This window comes from Cervus elaphus, chromosome 30 (assembly GCF_910594005.1).
Source record: "Cervus elaphus chromosome 30, mCerEla1.1, whole genome shotgun sequence".
Taxonomy (NCBI): Eukaryota; Metazoa; Chordata; class Mammalia; order Artiodactyla; family Cervidae; genus Cervus; species Cervus elaphus.
In genome coordinates, this window is record NC_057844.1 from 30,414,638 (window position 1) to 30,437,937 (window position 23,300).

A 23,300-nucleotide genomic window follows, 5' to 3' on the forward strand; every position below is an offset into this window, starting at 1 on the left:
ATGCAAAGAGCAGACTCACTGGAAAAGACCCTGATGCTGGGAAAGATTGAGGGAAGGAGGAGAAGGGGACGACAGAGGAAGAGATGGTTGGATGGCATCATTGACTCAATGGACATGAGTTTGAGTAAACCGCAGGAGATAGTGAAGGGCAGTGAAGCCTGGTGTGCTGCAGTCCATGGGGCCACAAGTACTGAGCACAGCACAGTATTCAAGAGCTGATGATTTAGTGGGGACCAGTGGTACAGACTAAGAAACAGCTTGACATCGTGGTATAAATTTGCTGCAGTTGAGACGTGCATAGGGTGCGATGGAGGGTCGGGGGCAACATTAGACCAATCTGGAGTTAGGGAAGACATCTTGGAAAAGGCAGTCTTCAGTTGTGTCCTGTTACTTTGTTTAGTGGTATTTATTTGCTCCTTAAAATTTTCCAAATAATATGCAAAAATATAAATAACAGAGTAAAAAACATATCCCAAATGTCTTCACCCAGAGATACTCCCAGTTGACCATTGGTGACCTTCCAGGAGCGTATGTATGTATGTGTGTGTGTGTGCGTGCGTGTGTGTGTGTGTGTGTGTGTGTGTGTGTGTAGATAGCATATTTTTTATTATCATCATTAAGGTTGAGGAAAACAGCCTAGTTATTCAACTGTAGCAATATACTCACCCAAAACTCAACCACCAGCCTCAAACATATGTCTGCATTTTATTTTAGGAAAACATAAACTGGGTCACAAAACTTCTCCAGAAAGCAGGATAAGTCACGAAACACACAGAAGGGATCTGCATTTGCAAATGTGGGGCCACAGCTGATGCGGGGCTGATGTGAACATTTCCTCTTCCAGGAAAAGTGAGGTTCACTCAAGCTGCAAAGCCCAGCAGGTCATTAGATTTACAGCCTCTTTTAAAGGGTTGAGTTATGATGGCTTCTAGGTATCGATTAGCTGAGCACACCCACCCGGAATTCAGCAGAGAGTCAAGGGATGAGAAGGAGAGGGGAGATGGTGGTGCTGATGGTCTTGATGTAGTTTTCAAAGTCACTTCCGAAAAGGGCGATGAGGAAATAGTTGAGTATCCCAGCGAGGGACATGACGAATAGGAACAGGATAATGCGTTTCCCGAATATGTAACCAGGCGTGCTGGAAAGGAAGCAGAGAGAAAACTGGAGAAGAGCACAAATGACACCAATTTAACAAAAAATATTATCGCTTTGAAATACATGGGGTTTAAAGGATACTTCCTCTGACTCAAGAATGCTCCATTTACTTCATATGAAGGATGGATGTGTCTTAGCTAGTGTTAGTCATTGAATCTAGTTCAGAACCAAGCAAAAAGAGCCTTAAACCCATCACCATCAGGGCTCTGCTCTCTGGCTTCTCTGCACCATGGGAATGCCAGCTCCCAGATGGCATGAAGGTGGTGCTTCCGCTGATAGCCGGGGTTCTGACCAGGGATTAGGAACCCATGGATTCACGAAGACCCTCTCAGGAGTGCCTGTAAGAGCCATGCTGGCAGCTGTGTGTAATGCAGGATTTTCAGGGCCTCTGTGTGAGAAAGGATGGTGTACATGAACCAAGAAGCCTGGTGGATTCTAAGAGATGCTCTTGCATCCGAGGGCTCAATCTAATCTCCTGAGGCTGGAGCTCAAGTTCCCACTAATGAGAGCTGGCCTCCAGGGCTGGAAGGCAGGCCTTTACATATGAAGCAAATCAAGGAAGGGAGACTTTTTAGTACTGGATGATTTTGTCTCCTTCTCTCACAGGCTCTAAATCCCATACTGCTTGCACAGAGCATCCACTGGGGTCAGGAGGCGTCTCTCCAGTGACACATGACCACACGGCTGTGCTTGGCAGCTGCCCTGGTTCCCCTCCTCTAGAACATCCTTCTGTGATGGCTCTGGATCGTCCACTCCTGCAGCACTGGTATGTTTTGAAAGTTCAGCCAAGTGGTCACCAAGTGAAAAGTGAAAGTGTTACTCACTCAGTCGTGTTGTACTCTTTGCAACCCGATGGACTGTAGCTCACCAGGCAAGAACACTGGAGTGGGTGCCATGCCCTCCTCCAGAGGATTCTTCCAGAACCAGGGATCAAACCCGGGTCTCCTGCATTTGCAGGCAGATTTTTTACTGTCTAAGCCACCAGGGAAGCCCCTTGGGTTGCCAAGGTTGTTAGTTGCTAAGGCTATTAGTAAAGACCCCAGCAAGGGGACTCCTTGGCACTCAGGAGGGCTCCCCAAGAACAGCCAACTCATCTAAACAGGTACCTTAAGGCTGCCAGGCCCTTGCTTGTTATAATCTAGAGAGTACAATGTGGTATCCATAGGTTCAATGTTAGAAATTTTATCTTATTGAAAGGGACCCCAAAGGTTCATGATGCAACTCCTAGCTTTCCAGTGTCAAGAGTTTGAAAATAGTTTCGCAGCTGAGTATCAACCTCCTCACTCCTCACAGTGATCCACGGACCAACAGCACCAGAGCTTGTTGGAAATGCAGACTCCCAGGTCCACTGGATCAGAACCCACACTGTGGACAAGCTCCCCATGGGACTCGCAGGCACAGCAGGATCTGAGAGGCACCCCCCAACTGACAGCTCCCTGCTCCTTGGCCAGTGTGTTCCTCTCTCCTTAGTTTCCTGCTCACAGTCCTGCTCACGAAGTGACCTATTCTAGCTCTTTGTTAGGAAAAAAAAGTATGGTCCCCAAAGAGAGCTTTCTGAGCTGAACTGCGCATGCGTCCCGCCCCCACATCCATATGGTGTAGTCCTAAACCCTGGTACCTTAGAATGACTGCATTTAGAAAGAGGGTCTTTAAAGAGGTGATAATGGTAAAATCAGAACACCAGGTAGACCCTAACTCACTATAACCGGAGTCCTTATAAAAAGAGAAGGTCAGGGACTCCCTGGTGGTCTAGTGGTTAAGACTTCGTGCTTTCCAATGAAGAAAACTATAAGCAAGGTGAAAAGACAGCCTTCAGAATGGGAGAAAATAATAGCAAATGAAGCAACTGACAAAGAATTAATCTCAAAAATATACAAGCAAATCCTGCAGCTCAATACCAGAAAAATAAGTGACCCAATTAAAAAATGGGCCAAAGAACTAAACAGACATTTCTCCAAAAAAGACATACAGATGGTTAGCAAACACGTGAAAAGATGCTCAACATCACTCATTATCAGAGAAATGCAAATCAAAACCACAATGAGGTACCATCTCATGCCGATCAGAATGGCTGCTATCAAAAAGTCTACAAACAATAAATGCTGGAGAAGGTGTAGAGAAAAGGGAACCCTCTTACACTGTTGGTGGGAATGCAAACTAGTACAGCCACTATGGAGAACAGTGTGGAGATTCCTTAAAAAACTGGAAATAGAACTGTCATATGACCCAGCAATGCCACTGCTGGGGATATACACTGAGGAAACCAGAATTTAAAGAGACATATGTACCCCAAAGTTCATCACAGCACTGTTTACAATAGCCAGGACATGGAAGCAACCTAGATGCCCATCAGCAGACAAATGGATAAGAAAGCTGTGGTACATATACACAATGGAATATTACTCAGCTATTAAAAAGAATGCATTTGAATCGGTTCTAATGAGGTGGATGAAACTGGAGCCCATTATACAGAGTGAAGTAAGTCAGAAAGAGAAACATCAATACAGTATATTAGCGCATATATATGGAATTTAGAAAGATTGTAACGATGACCCTATATGTGAGACAGCAAAAGAGACACAGATGTAAAGAACAGACTTTTGGACTCTGTGGGAGAAGGCGAGGGTGGGATGATTTGAGAGAATAGCATTGAAACATGTATATTATCAAGTGTGAAACAGATCGCCAGTCCAGGTTCGATGCATGAGACAGGGTGCTCAGGACTGGTGCACTGGGAAGACCCTGAGGGATGGGATGGGGAGGGAGGTGGGAGGGAGGGCCAGGATGGGGAACACATGTACACCCATGGCTGATTCATGTCAATGTATAGCAAAAACCACCACAATATTGTAAAGTAATTCACCTCCAATTAAAATAAATTAAAAAAAAAAAGACTTTGTGCTTTCAATGCAGGGGATGCAGGTTTGATCCCTGGTCAGGCGAGCTGGGATCTCACGCAGCCAAAAAAAGTTTTTTAAAATTTTTTTAAAGAGAAGGTTAGTGGGGTTTCCCTGGTAGCTCAGTGGTAAAGAATCCATCTGCCAGTGCAGGGGACATGGGTTCGATCCCTGATCTGGGAAGATCCCACACGCTGTGGCATAATTAACCCCATGTGTCACAACTATTGAAACCTGTGCTCTAGAGCCCAGGAGCCACAAGAACTGAGCCCAAGCACTGTACCTACTGAAGCCCACGCACCCCAGAGATGAACTGAGCTCCACAATAAGAGAAGGCATTGCAATGAGAAGCCCACGCACCACAGCTAGAGAGTAACCCCTGCTCCCTACAACTAGAGAAAAACCTGTGAAGCAACGAAGACTCAGCACAGCCAAAAATAAATAATGCATTTAAAAAAACATTTTACAGAGAAGGTTACGACATAGACACACACAGTGGGAAGACCCTTGAGGACAGACACAGGGAGAAGACGGCCAAGTACAAGCCAAGAAGAGAGGCCTCAGGAAAGAACAACCCTGCCATTGTCTTGATTTTGGACTGCCAGTCTCCAGAACGATAAGAAAATACATTCCTGTTATTTAAACCCCCTGGTCTGCATGGAGCACTTTGTTCCGGCAGCCTCAAAGACAAATACAGAGAATTACCTGCTAATGTTGGTAAAGAAGTGGAAAGAAAGTAAAGGAGTCTATTTTTTTTTCTGCCAGAGAATAGAGGCTTCAAAGAAATTAAATTGTTAAAAGTCAAATATTGTAGTGAGTCAGATTTATCACATGAATGAGGCCACCATATGCTCATTACAGAAAGGAGGGAAAGTGATTTGTGAAGCTATTTCAGAACCTGTTCAAGATAAATCTGTGGTGAAGGATGAAAGGAGTGCCTCCCAATGAAATAGTGGTGTTCTCGGTCTGGGCAGGATGTTTCTAAGGACTGGAGGTGTAGCGTCCCTCAAGGAGGTGGTTCTCTGGGGCTTTAAAGCTTCTCAGACAACTTCTCCAGGGAAGTCACTGCCTTTGTCGTCACTGAAGAGGGTTCTCTGATCACTTCTCAGCTTTCTGGCTAAGATCACGTGAAGGAGGAGCCTCTCTGAACTGGGCAGCCTTATCCACCAGAAAGTGAAAGTGTCTGACTCTTCTCAACCCCGTGGAATGCAGCCCACACGGCTCTTCTTCTGTCCGTGGGATTTTCTAGTCAAGAATACTGGAGTGGGTAGCCTTTCCCTTCTCCAGGGGATCTTCCCAACCCAGGGATCGAACCCAGGTCTCCCACATTGCAGGCAGATTCTTTACCAGCTGAGCCACAAGGGAAGCCCAAGAATCCGGGAGTGGGTAGCCTATCCCTTCTCCAGCAGATCTTTCCAATCCAGGAATCAAACGGGGAGTAGGGGGCGCTATTGTGAGACATGGAGAGGAACAAGAAGCAGAATGGGGGGGTGAGCGCGGGGGCAGCACGTGGGCAGCAGCCCCCACAGCATCTTCCCCACCCTTGGAACCCATCAGCGACTCTGATCGCTCCGGAACTGGCGGAAACTGCAACTCGAACCTTTCTTCTCTAAGTATCATCATTTACTTTACTAAAACCCGGCTTTCCCAACCCAGGACTAAGGAAAGGACACTTGTCGCCTACACTGTCTCTGTCTGCCACCGGTGATTGTGTTTGACTTTCTCAACATTCCTTCCGCGGGTCCCCGATGTCTGTTACTCAAGAGAACTTATCACAAGGCGCATGCTATAGTTCTCCTTCCCCCAGGCAGACAACAGCATGCTTCACTCTCGGCAGGCTTTGGGAAGCCAGAGAGGGGGACGTAATTCGAGGCCCAGATGCGGCAGGGTGGGAGTAGAGGCTGTGATTTTGCAAGGCATGCTTTTAAACATCCTTTTGGGAGCCCAGCACCACTTGGAGGAATGTTTTTTGTTTTTGTTTTTTTTTAATGGGAAAACTAGTCAAGGGCCCTGGCTGTATTTCCAGAACCAGCAAAGTTCAAGGAGGAAAAAGGATGAGGGACTGAGTCGCCCTCCCCCATCCGACACCTCGTGGTCTTGCCTGGTCAGTGGAATATCGTTGAATGACCGACCACTCTTCCTGCTGGAAAAGTGCCACTCCGTCCATGGTTCTTACACCGTCCCAGCGGCCTACCTCTGAGTTCTCTCCCCCAGGTAGCCAACGAAGTACTTCTGCCTCACGAACAGGTACATCAGTCCAGCAAAGGCAGCAGGAACTAAGAGGAGAAAGGACAATGCCCGTGTTAGTGTCCTAGACGCCAAAACTAAGTACTAAGTGAACCCAGTACTAACACAGCCATTAGGTAATCAGTGTTGGTCGCAAAATCAAGCAGAGGCCTCAGCTTCTGCCAGTCGGGGCTGACGTGAGTTCAGCAAAGAGCCGGGGACAGGAAGCCTCCTGAGCTCCTTAAGAATAGTCATGCTACCTTGCATTGGTATCACAGTGTCGTTTCATACAAAGTCTTTTCATACCCAGCATCTAATGGGAATCCTTTTCACATGACTGGTACCATCTTTTTCTGTTTTATGTATTTATTGTATTTTTGGCTGTGCTGGGTCTTCCTTGCTGTACCTGGACTTTCTCTAGTTGTGGCAAGTGGGGGCTACTCTCTGGTTGCAGTGAGTGGGCTTCTCATTGTGGTGACTTCTCATGTTTCAGGAGCACGGGTTCAGTAATTGAGGCACACAGTCTTACTTGTCCTGCAGCGTGCTGGATCTTCCTGGAACAGGGATCAAACCTGTGCCCCCTGCACTGGCAGGCGGATCCTTAGCCACTGAACCACCAGGGAAGTCTTGGTTTGGTCTTTTCTATTTCCAGATGCGGAAACATGGATTCCAGCAGTCAAGGGACTTGTGTAAGATTGTCAGCTGGTAGGTGCATGTACATGTGTCTGTGTTTGAGTGTGTGTGTATCTAGGAGGAAAGCTAGACTTGCTCCCGGAGCCCTACTCTGAAACTGGTCCTTACAAAGTACACCCTTCACCTGTGGATCTCCAGGAATCATGATGCTCAACCTTTTCTGAACAATTGCTATGGTTTAGGAAAGATCTCCAGGGAAAGAAATGCCCTTTGCATTCCAACCCTGTGAGGAAAACACACAAGCCAAACAACCCTATGGAGTCCTGAACGCTTGGAGCCAAGAGTTAGAAACCCAGCCCCATCAGGACTGTTACAATCAGGAGCTCATGCTTAACTCATTCTATTAATACATTTGACAAAGGGCTGATTACACTTTTTCTACCTATCAGGAATTACTATGAGGGTGAGACAGAATATGGGTATAAAAATTCTTCGAAACCCGCCCCCACCCCCAGCGTTATTCAAATACCAAATAAAGTGCATTAACAGAGCACTTGTTATGTGTCAGGTAGTGCTCCAGGCCCTCTGGGTACTCGGGTCTCCAATCCTCTCTTCTCTGATGGTTTCAAAGTTGTGACAATTCACAGCTGCCTTGGACAAGGTTTTTCCTGGTTGGTCCCTTTCAGATAGATGGCTTTGAACTAACTTACTGGCCCACCTTTCTGTTACCGGGAACTGAACTGAACACGAGCTGATAGAAATCAGGGGGCACAGTGACTGAACTCACTGTCCGTATTTGGGGATCGGTGCCTGCCTCTGGTGTGGACCTGAGCTGTTTGGAACACCAGGAGAGATGTCGTGTGTTCAAAACCAGGCTCTAAAATCCTCGGGTTTGAGCAGGTTCCCCTGAGGTTTGGGCTCCTGCTCTGTAATGTGATGGGTTTAGGCTGGTGTTCCTTTCACCTGAAAAATTACCCAATCTACCGTATTTATAGGAAATGACTATTACACCGAGCAGGAGTGACTGACAGTTTTGTCTCCCGGCAATGCCAACACTGGTTTTGGCAGAAAATGCTTACTTCCAGGCCCTGAAACCCTTTTCAACTCCCTTCATCCAACCAGAATAACTCCAGATTCATCTCTATCAAGTATCATCTAAGAAGACATAAAAGGAATCATAACTTCTACTCTAAGTGTAGTTTGACTTCATTTTTCAGGTGATGCCAGACATGTTTCTTATTTAACTGAGGATAGAAAGTGGGAGATTAAGACATGTTTCCTGACAGCCTTATGGATCATCTCGTGCTCCTGAAGTGGTTTCTGCTCCCGGCCTTCACCTCTCTCCTCTCTCATTGCACCTGATTCTCTTCCTTCATGGTGTGTCTCAGTCTTGGCAACGAATTAATCCATTCATTTATTTTCTGTGGTCCATCTTGCCAACTGCTGTGTGCTTCACCGCCATATCTGTCTTATTTACTGCTGTGTATTCAGGGAACAGGGCTTGGCACATAGTGGGTGTTCAGTGTATATTTTTATGGAAATGAATAAAGTAAGAGGACACATGAGAAAAACCCAGGATTTATCCTGAAACCCCTGGGAGTCCGTTCTGGCTCCGTGACCCACCAGCTGAGCAACCTTGAATAAGTTACTTATCTCCCTGAATCAAAAGATCCTCGAAAGTAACAACAGGGGGCAACAATGTCCACTTTACCTACTTTATTGCGTGAGTCACCACAATAAGGATGAAATCATCTATCACAGGACACTAGCAGCCTTTTCTCTCGCATGGCTGGGCCACAGCATGGAAGCCGGCCAGGTTACACCAAACCTTCACAGACACAAGGCCAGTCTCCAAAGTGGGCCAAAAATACCACTCGGTTTCCGTTTAATTTTAAATCAGTTTTGGGAATCCAACTTGCTGAAGTCAAGACTGTGGGCTGCTGAGGACCAGGGAGGCTGGAGACCTCGACCCGTGCCGGAAGGAGGAGCACCATGCAGAAGGCAATGAGCAAGCAGTCAGCCAGGTGACGGTCACCCAGAACAGACACCTCACGCTCTCATTCAGAATGCCCTTGTGTCTGAGCTCATGCTGCTTAAGGCTTCTGAGTCACATTTAGCCTGAAACCACCCTTGTCAGCGCAGCCGCTCTCAACCAGCCACCAGGGAGCCAGCATTAGCGATGCATTACCGCCGGGCCCACCCTGGCACCCCGCCCACCGGCAAACGACCTCTGGAGGGTCTCACCTCTCCGGGGCTTTGTGAATTGGAGCTGGAGAGCAGACAAAGTCTTTTCAACAAAAAAGCCTACACTCACACCTCCTGGTGACATACATTTTGGAGAGAGAACACACAAGGAGAAAAGCCCGGGTTACCTTGGCTGCAGAGAAGCCCGGCGCTCCAGAGCATGACAAGGAAGGTGGGGTAGGCATCCACACAATTCTGGCTGCAGAATAAATAAACAAGGGGAAAAAAATTAGAGGCCTCAGTTTAGTCTGAAAATTACCTGAAACCCTAAATAATAATCCCTGTCTTGCAAGGCGGGCTTCCCAGGTGGCCCCAGTGGTAAAGAACCCTCCTGCCAATGCGAGAGACATAAGAGATGTGGGTTCGATCCCTGGGAGGAAAGGCATGGCAACCCACTCTGGTATTCTTGCCTGGAGCCTGGTCGACATGGATAGAGGTGCCTGGTGGGCTGTAATCCATAGGGTCACACAGAGTCAGACACGACTGAGGCGACTTAGCACACACGCACGCACATCTCACAAGGCATGGACTCCATTCATAATTCCTCTGACCTCCAGAAACAGACAGCAGGGTAAAGCAGACACAAGCTTGGAATCCATCTACTGCCTTCCCCGGTGAAGCCATTTCTTGATGGATTCTCCTTGGCAGGGATCCTGCTCCTGGCTATGCCACAGCACTTCTTAGAATTGAAAAGTGAGTAACGCAGACAGCAGGGCTGGGTGGCAGTCAGGGTGGGGTCAAGAGAGGGACCTAAGTAGACCTTCAGGTCAGACATACAAGTCAGCTCAGACACGTGGGCCAAGCTGAGGAAGGACAGGCGAGCCCCCATGTTACAGGAGCCAGGGTGGCCCAGGCAAAGGCGGCACTTGGGGAGTTATCCTGCTGATGGCTTTGTCAGGGCGCAGTCCTGGCCCCCGCACTGGGGTCTGACACCCTTGGTCTCCTTTAAGCTCATGGCAATCCTGCCAGTGCATGTGGTGACTGCACGAGTTTCCTGTGGCTTCTGGGACAAGTAGCCACAAACTCAGAGGGTTAGGACAAATGTATTATATGCAGGTCAGAAGTCTGATGTCAGTCTCAATGGACCAAAATGAAGATGTCAGCATTGCTACATCCCTTCTGGAGATGCACTGCTTCTGTCTCTTTGCCTTTCCCAGCTTCTAGAGGCCACCTGTGTTCCTTAGCTCAAAGCCCCATCCAACCTGAAAGCCAGCCATGGCTGATGAAGTCTTTGCAACCTCAACTCTTCTGCCTTCTTCTTGCACATCTGATGGACCTTTGCAATGACATTGGGTCCCACCCAGATAACCCCAAATAGTCTCTTAATTTAAATTCATCTGCTTAGCAACCGTAATTGCCCCTTGCCACGTAACATAACCTATTCACGTGTTCCTGGGATCAGGATGTGAACATCTTTGGGGGTCATTCTTCTGCCTACCACAATTTTCTTATGTTTCAGATGAGAAACTGAATCTTGGAGAAGCTGAAGATAACTTACCCAGGGTCACCCAGATACAGAGTAGGAAAGCCAGAACTTAATACGACTCTAAAACCAGGACTATTACCTCTTCAACCCTACAGGCACACCTTGGAGATAGCGTGGGTTGAGCTCCAGACCACCACAATGAAGCAAACACTGCAATAACACAACTCACAGGAATGTTCTGGTTTCCCAGTGCACATAAAAGTTATGTTTATGCTACACTGCAGCCCAATAAGTGTGCCATAGCATGATGTCTAAAACACAAGGTACATTCCTTAATGAAAAATATTTTATTGCTAAAAAATGCTATCCATCATCTGATGATGCAGGGCCGCGACAAATTTTCAGCTGGTGAAAAACACAGTATCTGTGAAGTGTTATAAAACGAAGTCTGCCTGCACTCAATTAGTGAGTGTCCTCTTGAAAAGCTTCAGTTGAGATCAGGACAATCTATCCAGACATCCATGGAAACACAGCATAACAAGACACAGAAGGATGAACTGGGAAAGGTGATACAACACAGCGGGAGGGACACATGATGAGGATTGGTCCCCAACCTAACATTAACCAGCTGTTTGTCATTGGCAAAGCAATTTCTCTGGACTTGGTTTCCTTACTGGTAAAACCAAGAGACGAATGATGAATAACTCTGAGATCCACTTAAGCTCTAAGAGTCGATGGTCTAATGTACCAGTTCTCAAGGTGTGGTCCCTGGATCAGCTGTATCAGAATCACCAGGGACCTTCTTAAAAATGTAAATGTTAATGTCTTCCTTGGACCTACAGAATTTAAAATTCTGGGGGCTGCCCAGTAAGATTTTAAAGAGCCCTCCAGGTGATTCTGACACATGCTCAAGTTTGAGAACCACTGGTCTAAGGGAATTCAAACTACAGAGGTAAACTCAAAGATGCAATTTTCTTCAGACTTCCCTGGCAGTTCAGTGGTTAAAACTCTATGCTTCCAATACAAAGGTTGCAGATTCAAACCCTGGTCAGTCAACTAAGATCCCATGTGCTGTGCAGTGCAGCCAAAAAGGTATTTAAAAAATGCAGTCTTCAAAATACAGTTGGACTTTTATCCAAATTCCTTTCTTAGAGTCTTCCTCTGACAGCTTCTTGATGTGCTTCTCATGATTTTTCTCCTAAATATCAACCTTCAAATTGATGGGGTGTCATGATTCAGTTGGTACCACAGAGAACCCTGGAATAACCAGCCTTTAGTCTGTACCTTATAGAGCCCCCAAGGAGGCTGGGCTGTGTCCCTGGCCACAGCGGCCGTCATGTCTTTCTGATGGTCAGACATCCTTTACTGGAGAAGTTGACAAGTGGAAAAGACAAGAAACCAATGTATCCTGTCCTGGGATATGGGCATGGGGGAACCAACAAAGCCTGCTGACTCACTTGGTGTTCTGGACACCCAGAACTTCCACTGACCTATGGACACAGTAATAATTCCACAGGACAGGAGCCCCTTAAAGATCTACCATTTGGGGTGAAGCACTTACTGAATAAGAGCCTCTTGATTAGTGTGAAAGAAGAGAGTGAAAGAGTTGGCTTAAAGTTCAACATTCAAAAAACAAAAATCATGGCATCTGGTTGCATCACTTCATGGCAAGTAGATGGGGAAAAAGTGGAAATAGTGGCAGATTGTATTTTCTTGGGCACCAAAATCACTGTGGGTGGTGACTGCAGCTGTGAAATTAAAAGACGCTTGCTCCTTGGAAGAAAAGCTATGACAAACCTAGACAGTGTATTAAAAAGCAGAGACATCACTTTGCCAACAAAGGTCTGTCTAGTCAAACCTGTGGCTTTTCCAGTAGTCATGTGAGTTGGATGTGAGTTGGACCATAAAGAAGGCTGAGCACTGAAGAATTGATGTTTATGAACTGCAGTGCTAGAGAAAACTCTTGAAAGTCCCTTGGACAGCAAAGAAATCAAACCAGTCAATTCTAAAGGAAATCAACACTGAATATTCATTGGAAGGACTGATGTTGAAGCTGAAGCTCCAATACTTTGGCCACATGATGCAAAGAGCCAATTCACTGGAAAAGACCCCGAGGCTGGGAAAGAGTGAGGGCAAGAGGAGAAACGGGCAACAGAGGATGAAATGGCTAGATGGCATCGCAGACTCAATGGACATGAGTTTGAACAAACTCCAGGAGGTAGTGAAAGAAAAGTCTGATATGCTGCAGTCTACAGGGTCACAAAGAATCGGACACAACTTAGCAACTTAGAATGCATGCATGTAACTGAATCACTTTGCTGTATGCTTGAAACTAACACAACATTGTAAATCAACTCTGTCTCAATAAGACTTTAAATTAATTAATTAATGTAGCAAACATCATTAATAACAGTAATAGGATCAATACCAATCAATAGAACCAATGTAGATGGATCACGTTCAAATCATTGGACAAGTCCATGCCACTTAGAAGTGAGCCTAGGATGAGAGGTGCAAGGGAGGAGAAACCTTAGGGTGTCATTTACCAAAATGCATTTTTGTGAGACACCAAACCTTTGATACGCTTTTTTTTTTTTTAAGGAGGGTTTTCTGTAGTTCAATAAGACCTCCCCTTCTTGGAGAACCAAGCATCATAGTGTCTCTTAGCACTTTAAAGGGTCTCAAAAATCTTGCTGTGGGGAATCTGTTTCCCTGTCACACCTGTTAGTAGCCCACAAACTTGTAACCTAGGGGACCCATTTTGGAAAATTACACACCTCCAGAGACCCATCTTCTCTCCATAGTCTGTGCTCACCTGCACCCTTGGGGAAGAACCTTAGGTCCCTTAACTGAGACTTTTCTCCAAAAATCAAACTTTGACTCCTCTGCCTACACTCGCCAGCTGGGAACGGAGCTTCAACCTATGTGTGTTAAACACAAGATAAGACAGTCAAGGTCCTTTTCTCTCTCAAAATCAGACTCAGCTCTGCCCTCAAAGGAGATAGGAGGTAGAGCAGCTGATTAACTGAAGTCCAGTCTGAACTAATGGCATAACCTGGCTGGGATGTCTTGTTTATTGACAGCCCCCAAATCTTGAACGGTCTGTATCAGTCCACAGCCATATTTTATGCTGAAAAACATGCATTAGTCTTTTCAGTCCACCAGCATCATTTATTCTTTATGCTATCTTCCCTTTCTATGGTCTCTAAACATTTACGATCCCACACTCCATCAACCAAGACTTTTGATGGTATAAGCTTATGACAGGTACATTTATGTACAAATTATATACACATACTCTTCTCAATATGTATATTAAAACTGAGTGAAGCTTCATTTCCTATAGATAGCGACAGTAAATACATGTTCTCTTCTTCTTGCATCCCCATGGCTCATTTCACACCCCTCGAGTGCTTTTGGAGGCCCCCGGGGAAGCTCTCACTGGGGATGACTTTCTTCCCGGTGGTTTCCTGGCCGAGGCGCTCAGATTGGAGGCCCTGGGCGTGGCCAGTGGATGGTAACAACCACTGCGTTATCTGCAGAGCCTTCCACAACCCACCTCAGGCACACACAAGGTGCTGCAATCTGGCCAGGGAGGAAGTGGTTTTTGTAACAGAACCACGAGAGTGTCTGGATGACCTTTATCTTACAGAAAATTCTCCTCTACCCCCACCATAGATCCGAACTCTCCACAACTCACTGTCCTCCCCTCAGTCTCCTTCCCCTCTCTTGAAGGGTAAGTAGGAAAGTCAAGACCCCCAGGCAGCACTGATCACCCACCACTCTCCTCTAGCATCTTCTGACCTCAGGGACCGCATGCCATTGCAGAACTTCCAAACTGTCTTTCAAACGACAGCACAGCCAGCCGCATAAGGGCACTTCCACAATCCGGAGGCTGGCTGTGGGGACCAGGTCAGTGCGGTGGCTTCGCCATCTTCTTCTTTTTTTTAATTTTATTTTTATTTATTTGGTTGCTCCGGATCTTAGTTGCAGCATGTGGGATCTAGCTCCCTGACCAGGGACCGGATCCGGGCCCCTTGCATTGAGAGTGCCTAGTCTTAACCACCAGGGCAGTCCCATGGCAGCTTCTGAGAAGGAGAGCTGGTTCTCTCCTGGAAGAAAAGGCAGAAACCAGGCAGCCTGGCCTGCTGTGGCCCTTCCTCATTGCTGGCAAGATGGAAGCTTAGCTTCCCACTGGGTACAGAGAAATTCCCCTGCCCCCACTTCTCCAATACTGACCAGCTGTGTTCATGAGAGCACAGTGCTGCTGGTGAGAATGCAGTGATCTGGGTGGGAAGAAGCTTCCCATTCCAGTGGGTCTGCAGAACAGGATTCCTGGTTTTGGATTCCATTTTCAGGGAGGTTCTGGCATCATCCCAGATGGAGCACCCCATCTTTGCTCCTCTCCATCGCCCCCTGCACACAGCACAGAAGGGCTGGGGTTGCCCCACACACAGTTCCCCCCTCCTATAAGTGTGAACATCTTACATGGCTTAAAACCACATCTTTCGACATCTCCCTACCCTTCTAGAACTTTCCTTGTGTGGCCCTAAGCCCCGTTTTAGAAGGCTCTCTGGGGAACATCAAAGTCACCTCCAAGCCGAGACTGAAGGCCAGCTCCCTGTCAGCTTGGGGCTACAGCTGCCCTTCCTAACAAGCCTCCAGTCACAGGCATGGAGGAGCAGGTCACAGGCTGATAGCTGAACCCTGTGTCTAAATGCATTTGGCAGAGAGGAAAATGAGTGTTTGGATAACACTGTTCAGATTTGCATCCCAAATAGCATCCCTCCTCCTTCCCTGAGTTGTTCAGGTGTTTTCCAGCAATGTTTCCCTGCTAAAAGAAGTAAAGAAGGAGAGATAGAAAAGCAAGTGCATAGTACCCTCAATCTCTCTATCCTGGTCGCTCCAGGAGACCAGGCTTAGGTGCCCTCGGGGCAGCAGGCAGCCGCCTGCCAGTCCTGCTGGTTGCTTCTGATGCCAGCCGGTGAGTAATGGCTGGTTTGCATGGCGGCACCTGGGACTAACCCCCAGGAAATTGGTCAACTCCATGACCGAATGACTGGCTGAGAGCTTTCCTGACCGAGCAGGAGCTGTGAGGTCTACTCCCACACCCCCAACACCTTTGCTTCCTCTCTTCAAACACCAGCACCTTGCTAAGATGATGAAAAGTGTCCCCAAAGTCTCCCGGGTCAAGTTCAAGCTTCTCTGGAACCCACCCATCCCCCCGCCACACCCCAGCCTCCAGAAGGTTGTCCCAGGCACACTCTGGGTCAAGGAGCAGTGTCAGAGTTTGGACTCACTTGGCAGTGTAGACCCGCTCGAAGGCCAGCGTCCCCGTCCTCTGGAAGCTCCGCCCGTTGTGGGTCTTGCTTTCGTGCTCCACCTTGTGGGCAAAGAACCCTGCCAGAAGGAAAGGTTTGGATTTATAATGAGCACATATCCCAAGCCTGGCATCTTAATATTTTTCCTGGAATGTTAAATGTTTCCTTCTCTCGACCTCTAAACAGCCCTAACTGTCCTCCATCAAATGTCACTGAGCACAAAGGTATTCAGCAGCTACTCTCGACTAATTGCTACATTTGGTGTTGGTGAGGCAGTAGTGAGCAAGACACGCCCCCACTTTCAAGGATGCTACCACCAGAAGCAATAGACACTCAAGTAAAGAAAGACTCATGCTGAGACTGAGTGGGAACATGGAGCCATCGAGGGTCAAAGAGGGGCAACAATTCAGTGTTTGGGTCACAGAAGGATTCCTAGAGGGAGTGACGGGTATGATAAAACCTGAAGAACAAGCAGATGGAGGGGGCCGGGGACAGCTGAGGAGACCACTTCACTCTATCGGAATGGAATATGCAGAGGTCCAGCAGCAAGACCCTCTGGGGTTAGCACATCCAGTTTACTGGGAGATGGGAGGTGGGGAGAGCAGTAATGGGGAGCATTAACCTGGCAGAATTACAAATGAGGCTGAAGAGAGGCAGGCGGTGAATCGCTCTCTCAATGCCATTTCTCTGTTATCACTCGCCACGTTCCAGACACTCAGCTTGTATCAGAGAACAACATACATACACACAGCCTTGGCCTCAGGAGCTTATGTTCCAGCGAGGATACGAGGAGAGGAGACAGACCACACACAGCAAACAATATGTAAGAATTAAAATCACATGGTGTGCTGAGCTGTGGACAAACGCGAAGGCAGAGCAGGACAGGGGCCTCCAGGGGTGCTGGTCAGCGTGGCCAGAGGGAGCCTCAAGGAAAAGTGGTGAGTGAGCCAAGGCCGAGCAGATGGTGGCAGGGACGTAGCTCTCAAACCAGCAGCGTGACCATGACCTTGAGGAGAGCCACGTTAAGAACTTCTGCATTTATTGCCATCTTGAGGAAACTTGGAGAGACTGACAGGTGCAAGCTGATGAATGGCATAGCCAGAAAGCCACTCTGTCTTAGCGTGGTGAGGGCTTAGAGGGGTGAGACCCAGGACGGGAGCTGGTTAGGGTGATGGCTGTGGGATGAAGAGATGCTGGGGAGACAGAGTCTGTCTTGTCTACAGGCTGGATGGTGGGGAGGGGGGAACACGGTCTCTCCTTCCCTCTCTCTCTTTCCTCTTTTCTCTTTCTCACTCTCCCACCCCTCCTATTTTATTCCTTTCCTCCTATTTCAAGAGTGAAAAAAGAAAAGAAGGGTGACAGTCAGGGATCCCACTCACAGGATTTCTTTTTATCAACTTCACATTAGCCTCCTCGAAAAGAGCTGAAAAGGATGCCTGCCTCATCCATTGTGTCCGTGGATAAAAGCCTTTATGATTTGCTTTTTGGTGAAAGCACATTCTTCCCCTAGGACTGTACCCACACCAGGCAGAGCCTCAGGGCTGGCTTCATGATGGCACTCTGGCGGACGCTGGACACGTGCTCTATGAAGCGGGCGGTACATCTCCATGCATCGACAAGGGCACTGTGGATCAGAGAGGTTGAATAACCTTCTCAGTCCCTCCACTGGGGAGCAGGGAGGGGTGATGGGATTTGAGTCCAGCTGGGCATGCAAGAGTATGTTCATCCTCTTATTATCACATAGAAGCTCACTGCAGGGACTCCATCAGCAATTTGAGGTCTGAGTACCCAACTGTCTGCTCTGGACGTCTCTTCTCCCCACAGAACACAGTGGAAATTCTGATCACTGTCTTTCCAGAACCCAAGGTGACACCCGTGCCTCTGAACACAAAAGCAGGGACAGTATTAAGAAAGTCCGAGGTTACTTCTGCAACCAGCTGCATGGTGGGGCCCTTCTTCTCTCAGCCTGCCTCTCTTCTTCCTCTCCTTGCCCAAGAATAGCGCCTTCCTCTTTTTTAAGTCTTAGCCCTCTACCTGCGACCTTGACCCTGCTTTGGCCAGCCTCTTTGGGTTTTTGTTCATTGATGTTTGCCCTACTTTGTAAATCTTCGGTCTCTGTTTTTATCCTAATCTTTACCCTTGAAACATGCTCAAATCTCTCCTAACCTCAAAACAGAACAAAAACAAGCCTGCCTCTGTCCTGAACCCCCACTAGGGTCTACCTCTCTTTCCTTCCAAGCTAAACTTGAAAGAGTTGGGCCACGTTTGTCCACTCCTCCAAACACTGACACTCCATACTCCATATCCTTGACCATGTTACAGAAACTGTGCATGCAGAGAGCATTCACACACTGCTCTTGGCTGGCTGCTAACATCAGGCCAAACCAGAGGGACAGAGAGAGACCAGAGGAGAAGGCTGCAAACGGTCACCAAGAACCTACCACATGCTGGCCTCTGCCAGTGACTCGGGTATTATCTCAGGCAACACCTTCAGCCACCACATGTGGAAGGTTATTAGTAACTCCACCTCTCTCTTGAGGAAACTGTGGGTCAGAGAAGGTGAATAACTTTCTCAGGATCACATAAAAAGATTCTGAGATTTTCTTTTAGTATGAGTCAGCCCTGTGATACACAAGAATAGCTCACACCTCCATCATTTTAACAGAACTGGTGTCTGGATTTCGGGAACAGATTTCTTGCATGAAAAACACCCACCTGCATCTTAGAAAGAAGATGGCAAGTTGGTGGTGGGTGGGGTGGGAAGGAGTAATCCGATGACTAGGGACTTGAAACGAAGTCGGCTGAGAAATGATATGCTGAACCAGGGATGTTTCAGGTGACTTTGGAAACACAGATGCTGCAGGCACAGTCTAAGCTTTTCCAAAGAACAGACACACCAGTGGATAGAAATTAGAGGGCAGCAGTTTCAGTTCAATGTAACAGAGAACCCCAGCTGTGAGTGTTCGAATGAATGAATCCAAGACAACACACGTCATGTAAACTTCCACGTTTTGAAGTAGCTTTGAATCCCAGTTTCACCACTACTGACTCTGGAATCTCCAACTAACTCTCTAAGCTCTCTAAGCTCCACTTAGTTATTCTGTGAAATAAGAGTAATAAAGGTAGAATATTTCATAGGGGGCAAGGATTAAATGAGATCATGTTATGACCAGTGCAAAGCACCATACATGACACAAAGCAAATTCTCAATACATTTGACAATGGGAAGAGTGAGCCCAGTGCGTTGTGAGCTCTCCGTCCTGGGAGTGTTCAGTAGGGGCTGTTGAGGATGCGGTCTAGACTTCTGCTGTCACCATTCACAAGGTCTCCATGCACAAGGACCTGGGTCCCTCCCCTCAGCTCACTCTCCCCCCCTCCAACCTAATTAGTTTGGCTTCCCGTGGGAATCATTTTCTCCAAAGCCACGTTTCCCAGGTTTGCTCCATGTCAAAGCTGCTGGCACCCTGGCCGAGAAGTGGGAGGCCCTCTGGATGCTACGCAGAGGAAGTGCATCCGTCTACACGACCTGGGAAACCAGGCTTTGGTAGTTCTGGTGCAGGTCACTCAAACTTTAAATGTGGTCTGTGTTCCCAAACATGCATTATGCTGGATCAAGCTGGGAGGGGGCCTCAGGTTCAATGATCTTGATGACTCCAGAGCGTTTGGGAGGCAGGGGAGGAAATTCACTGGGCCGGTGGGCTCTGCCTCTCCTCTGGGGACTTGGGAGCCAGAGCGTGCCCCCCTCACCCCCAAACTGTCACAGACACAGGGCCCGAAACTCCTTGTCTTGGGACAAACACGAAGTACACAGTGCCTGGCAACAGCATGTAAATCATTCCTAAAGCTAACAGGAAGGGTTTCAAATGTAACTGGGGTGGGGGCAGAGTTTTTGTGTATTTTCTGCATTCAGTACGGTAGGTAGACCTTTGGCTGCAACCCCAAGGTTAATTAGAATTGCAAAGGGAGGTTCTGGACCTCGGTTGGACCTTTGCGTTTGCCTAAAAGCTCAAGGTTAAAACAGGTAGAGGTGTTATCTCCCGAGTCACTTGAATTTCTCTCATTCCCCTGCACCAGCACATTGAACAGAGTTAAAAGGTGGTCTCAGCATGACCAGCAAGCCTTGCTCTGTGCCTCAGAGATGAGCAGGGCTGATCCTAAGCCTTTGAAGGGAGCCAAGGACTCCTTCTGTGGCTTCAAAACTGCCCCAACCATTGCAAAATCACTCTGTCCACACGGTGCCCTTGCTGCTCAAGGGCCGGGGAAGGGGAGGAACAGAGGCCGTGACGTGGGTGCCGTGCTGTCCACACCGCCACAAATACAGCCCAATTGACAATGTGTCCAGGATGAAAAGTCTCCAGCCCAAAGCAGGAGCTGGTCCACTCCCGTCTCCCTCCCCCGCAGGAAGCATCATCAGCTCATGGGACTGTATCAGCAAGGCCACTGCGTCCCATTGTCACCTATCCAAGATGGCTGGCTGAAAGATTGCGGTTAGAGCTCAGACATGTGGCCATCGATCCTCTCTCCTCCTCACGACCTAATCTCATCTGCCAAAAATGATTAGAAATCTCATCGTCCACAATGAGCAAGTCTGCTCAGGGTTCCCTGTGCTTCTACAGAAAAGCCCAGGACTCACCGGACACTCCAGGGCCAGGTCCCGGGGCATCTCGGGGGAGGGGAAGAGACTCTGTTCTCACGGGGGGGTGGGACCACACAGCGTCCCCCTACTCAGCTCTGGACCCGGGGCCAGCAACTCAGGGTGGACGCGAACCTCTGCATGGGCAGCTGAGGGGACCCCGGCTCCCGTCCTGTCACCAATCCTGACGGGTGTCAGGGAGGGCCAGAGGGGGCACCCGAACAACCAGCACCCATGCAACTGCCTCCACGGGGACTCGAGGCTTCACAGCAGGCTTCCTGCTTCCTGCCCGCCATCATCTCTTGCTACCCTCCCGTTTCCTGGGGGCAGAAACCTGGTTTCCCTGTTTGCTGCTACATCCCCATGGATGCAGGACCCTTCCTGGACCAGGCAGAGTCCCTGTGGGAGCATGCAGGTTGAATAAATGGTCCTTTGGAGATTCACAGAGGCTGAGAGAGCCCCAACATGGCACCTGCATGAAACAGCAGTGGCCTGGGGCCACGGCAGCCTCACCCGGAGCCATTTGTCCCCTCTCAGAGCTGCGGCCCTGTTGTGTGACCCTTAACTATGAAAATGTTCGGGTCAGAAAGCTGCCAAGTGTTGTTCCACGGAGGAACCAGACTTGGAGTATGCAAAGTTGGTCTCTCTGATGCCAGGAGGCCATGGGGAGCCTTACTCTGTGCCCAGAAGGCTCATCACCAACCTAAGGCCACACTCAAGTTGGGGGAAAATATCGGGATATCTCAAATTGAGTGAATACCCACATTTCCAAAGTGTAACAGTATTTGAACATTCAGAAATTACCGTTAAGTTGCAGAGTAAGTCTTCCCCTTTTTCTCTCTGTCTTCATAAACTGCAAAGCCCAAAGACACTGGCCATGCTGATAAAAAGAGTCTGAGACAGTCCTGACTTAGGAATTTAAAGAGAAATTCCGCCCTGTCCTGCCTTTCTCAGTTCTAGGTCTTTTGCCTGGGTTAAGTGACAGCAGAGTTAATGGAAATCCCCTGGAAAAAGGATAGGCTACCCATTCCAGTATTCTTAGGCTTCGCTGGTGGCTCAGATGGTAAAGAATCCGCCTGCAATGCAGGAGAACTGGGTTTGATCCCTGGGTCAGGAAGACCCCCTGGAGGAGGGCACAACCCACTCCAGTATTCTTGCCTGGAGAATCCCCATGGACAGAGCAGCCTGGTGGGCTACAGTCCATGGGGTCGCAAAGAGTCAGACACGACTGAGCGACTAAGCACAGCACAGCACAGGGTTAATGGAAATGCAACCCGCAAACAAGGAAATCCTTCTGACCCTCTCTCCCTTTATGTAAGTACGTGATGTCTACCAAAGAATGCTTCAAAAATTACACATTGCTAGAGAAAAAGGAAGTATTGCAAAGAACATATTTCATCAAAAGAAATAAAAAAGCAATACAGAGGTAAAATAATGAAAAAGTAAAGTCCCCCCTCACACTGGCCAAATTTATTTTTTTTTTTTTAGCCTACAGGTAATAGGTAACTCCTACTGCACTGAAGTCAGCCTGCTGCACTGGGTATAACCCAGTGTCTGGGTGAACATATATCTGATTGTCACTTTCAGGCTTCCTGCCCTCCAACTGGCCACAGTAATTAATAGTTAAAGTGCTGATTGCAACACTTCAGTGATGGTTTCTATACAACCAACTTGCTGCTCCAGCTTTACAGACATGATTAATCATCCCCATTAAAGCCAAAGAAAGATGGGGAGAAGGAAAACTCCCAATTCACACAGAAGTGTATGCATCCCTATACAGTCAAATAAAGACACAAATACAGATAAGAAAAAAGTGTACACACATATACACACACAAACACACAAGTGTGTAAGCCTGACTCTCAAACACCGAGACATCAAGCCGACCCCGAGGGAGGGGCTTCCCTTACCATTTTGGACCACGCTGATGAGGGTGACAATGGCCAGCAGGACGATATTGCCCACGGCTTCTTGGTCCATGGCTGTTTCGGGTTCCTAGCAGGACCGCTCAGCTCCCTGGCACCCCACACCCGCACTGTACAGGAAGGGGAAGTAGGAGCCGGACTCTGCCTTTCATCATTAGCATTTCCGAAGGTCCCAGCACAATTACAGGCCTTCTTCTTCCTTTTTTTTTTTTTAAACTAGCCACCAAAGAGCCCTGGGCTCAGCCTCTCCTGCCAGAAGAAGCAGGGCTCAGGAGTAGAGAAGGAAGGGACTAAAAAGTGAAACTTGTTTTTATTCATGGAGCACCTAAAAGGTCTGTGTCCAGGAGTACCGTGTTTCTTTCTTTCTTTGAATTCCTAGGAAAATAAATAAATACTTGACACATGGCAGGGTTCAGAGTAGCAGCCGCATAAGCCCTGGATGAATGAATGAACGAGTGAAGGAATGATGATGTTTCTACAGGAAACAGGCAACAAGAGAATGAAAACTAAACCAAGGGGACCTCCCTGGTGGCTCAGTGATAAAGAGTCTGCCTGCTAATGCAGGAGACATGGGTTCGATCCCTGGTCTGGGAAGATTCCACATGCCACGGAGCAACAGAGCCTGTGCACCACAGCTACTGAGCTTGTGGTCTAGGGACCACTAGCCACAACTACTGAGCCCACACTCCCTAGATCTGTGTTCCACAAGAGAATCCACGGCAATGAGATGTCTGCACACCACAACTAGAGAGTAGCCCCTGCTCGCTGCAACTAGAGAAAAGCCCGAGCAGCAATGAAGACCCAGCACAGCTAAAAATAAAATAAGTAAACAAATAAAAT

General features: G+C 48.0%; 1 protein-coding gene across 1 annotated transcript; it reads right to left on the minus strand.

Moving 5' to 3' along the window:
* Positions 1 to 686: 686 nt before the first annotated feature.
* Positions 687 to 22,587, minus strand: LOC122687000 (arachidonate 5-lipoxygenase activating protein). The gene is made up of 5 exons (XM_043892418.1): positions 22,446 to 22,587; positions 15,882 to 15,981; positions 9,284 to 9,354; positions 6,247 to 6,328; positions 687 to 1,138 (listed from the first exon to the last, which is right to left on the minus strand). Exons 1-5 carry the CDS (start codon positions 22,513 to 22,515, stop codon positions 976 to 978), a joined length of 486 nt encoding a protein of 161 aa, XP_043748353.1. The 5' UTR covers positions 22,516 to 22,587; the 3' UTR covers positions 687 to 975.
* Between the last annotated feature and the right edge of the window lie 713 nt (positions 22,588 to 23,300).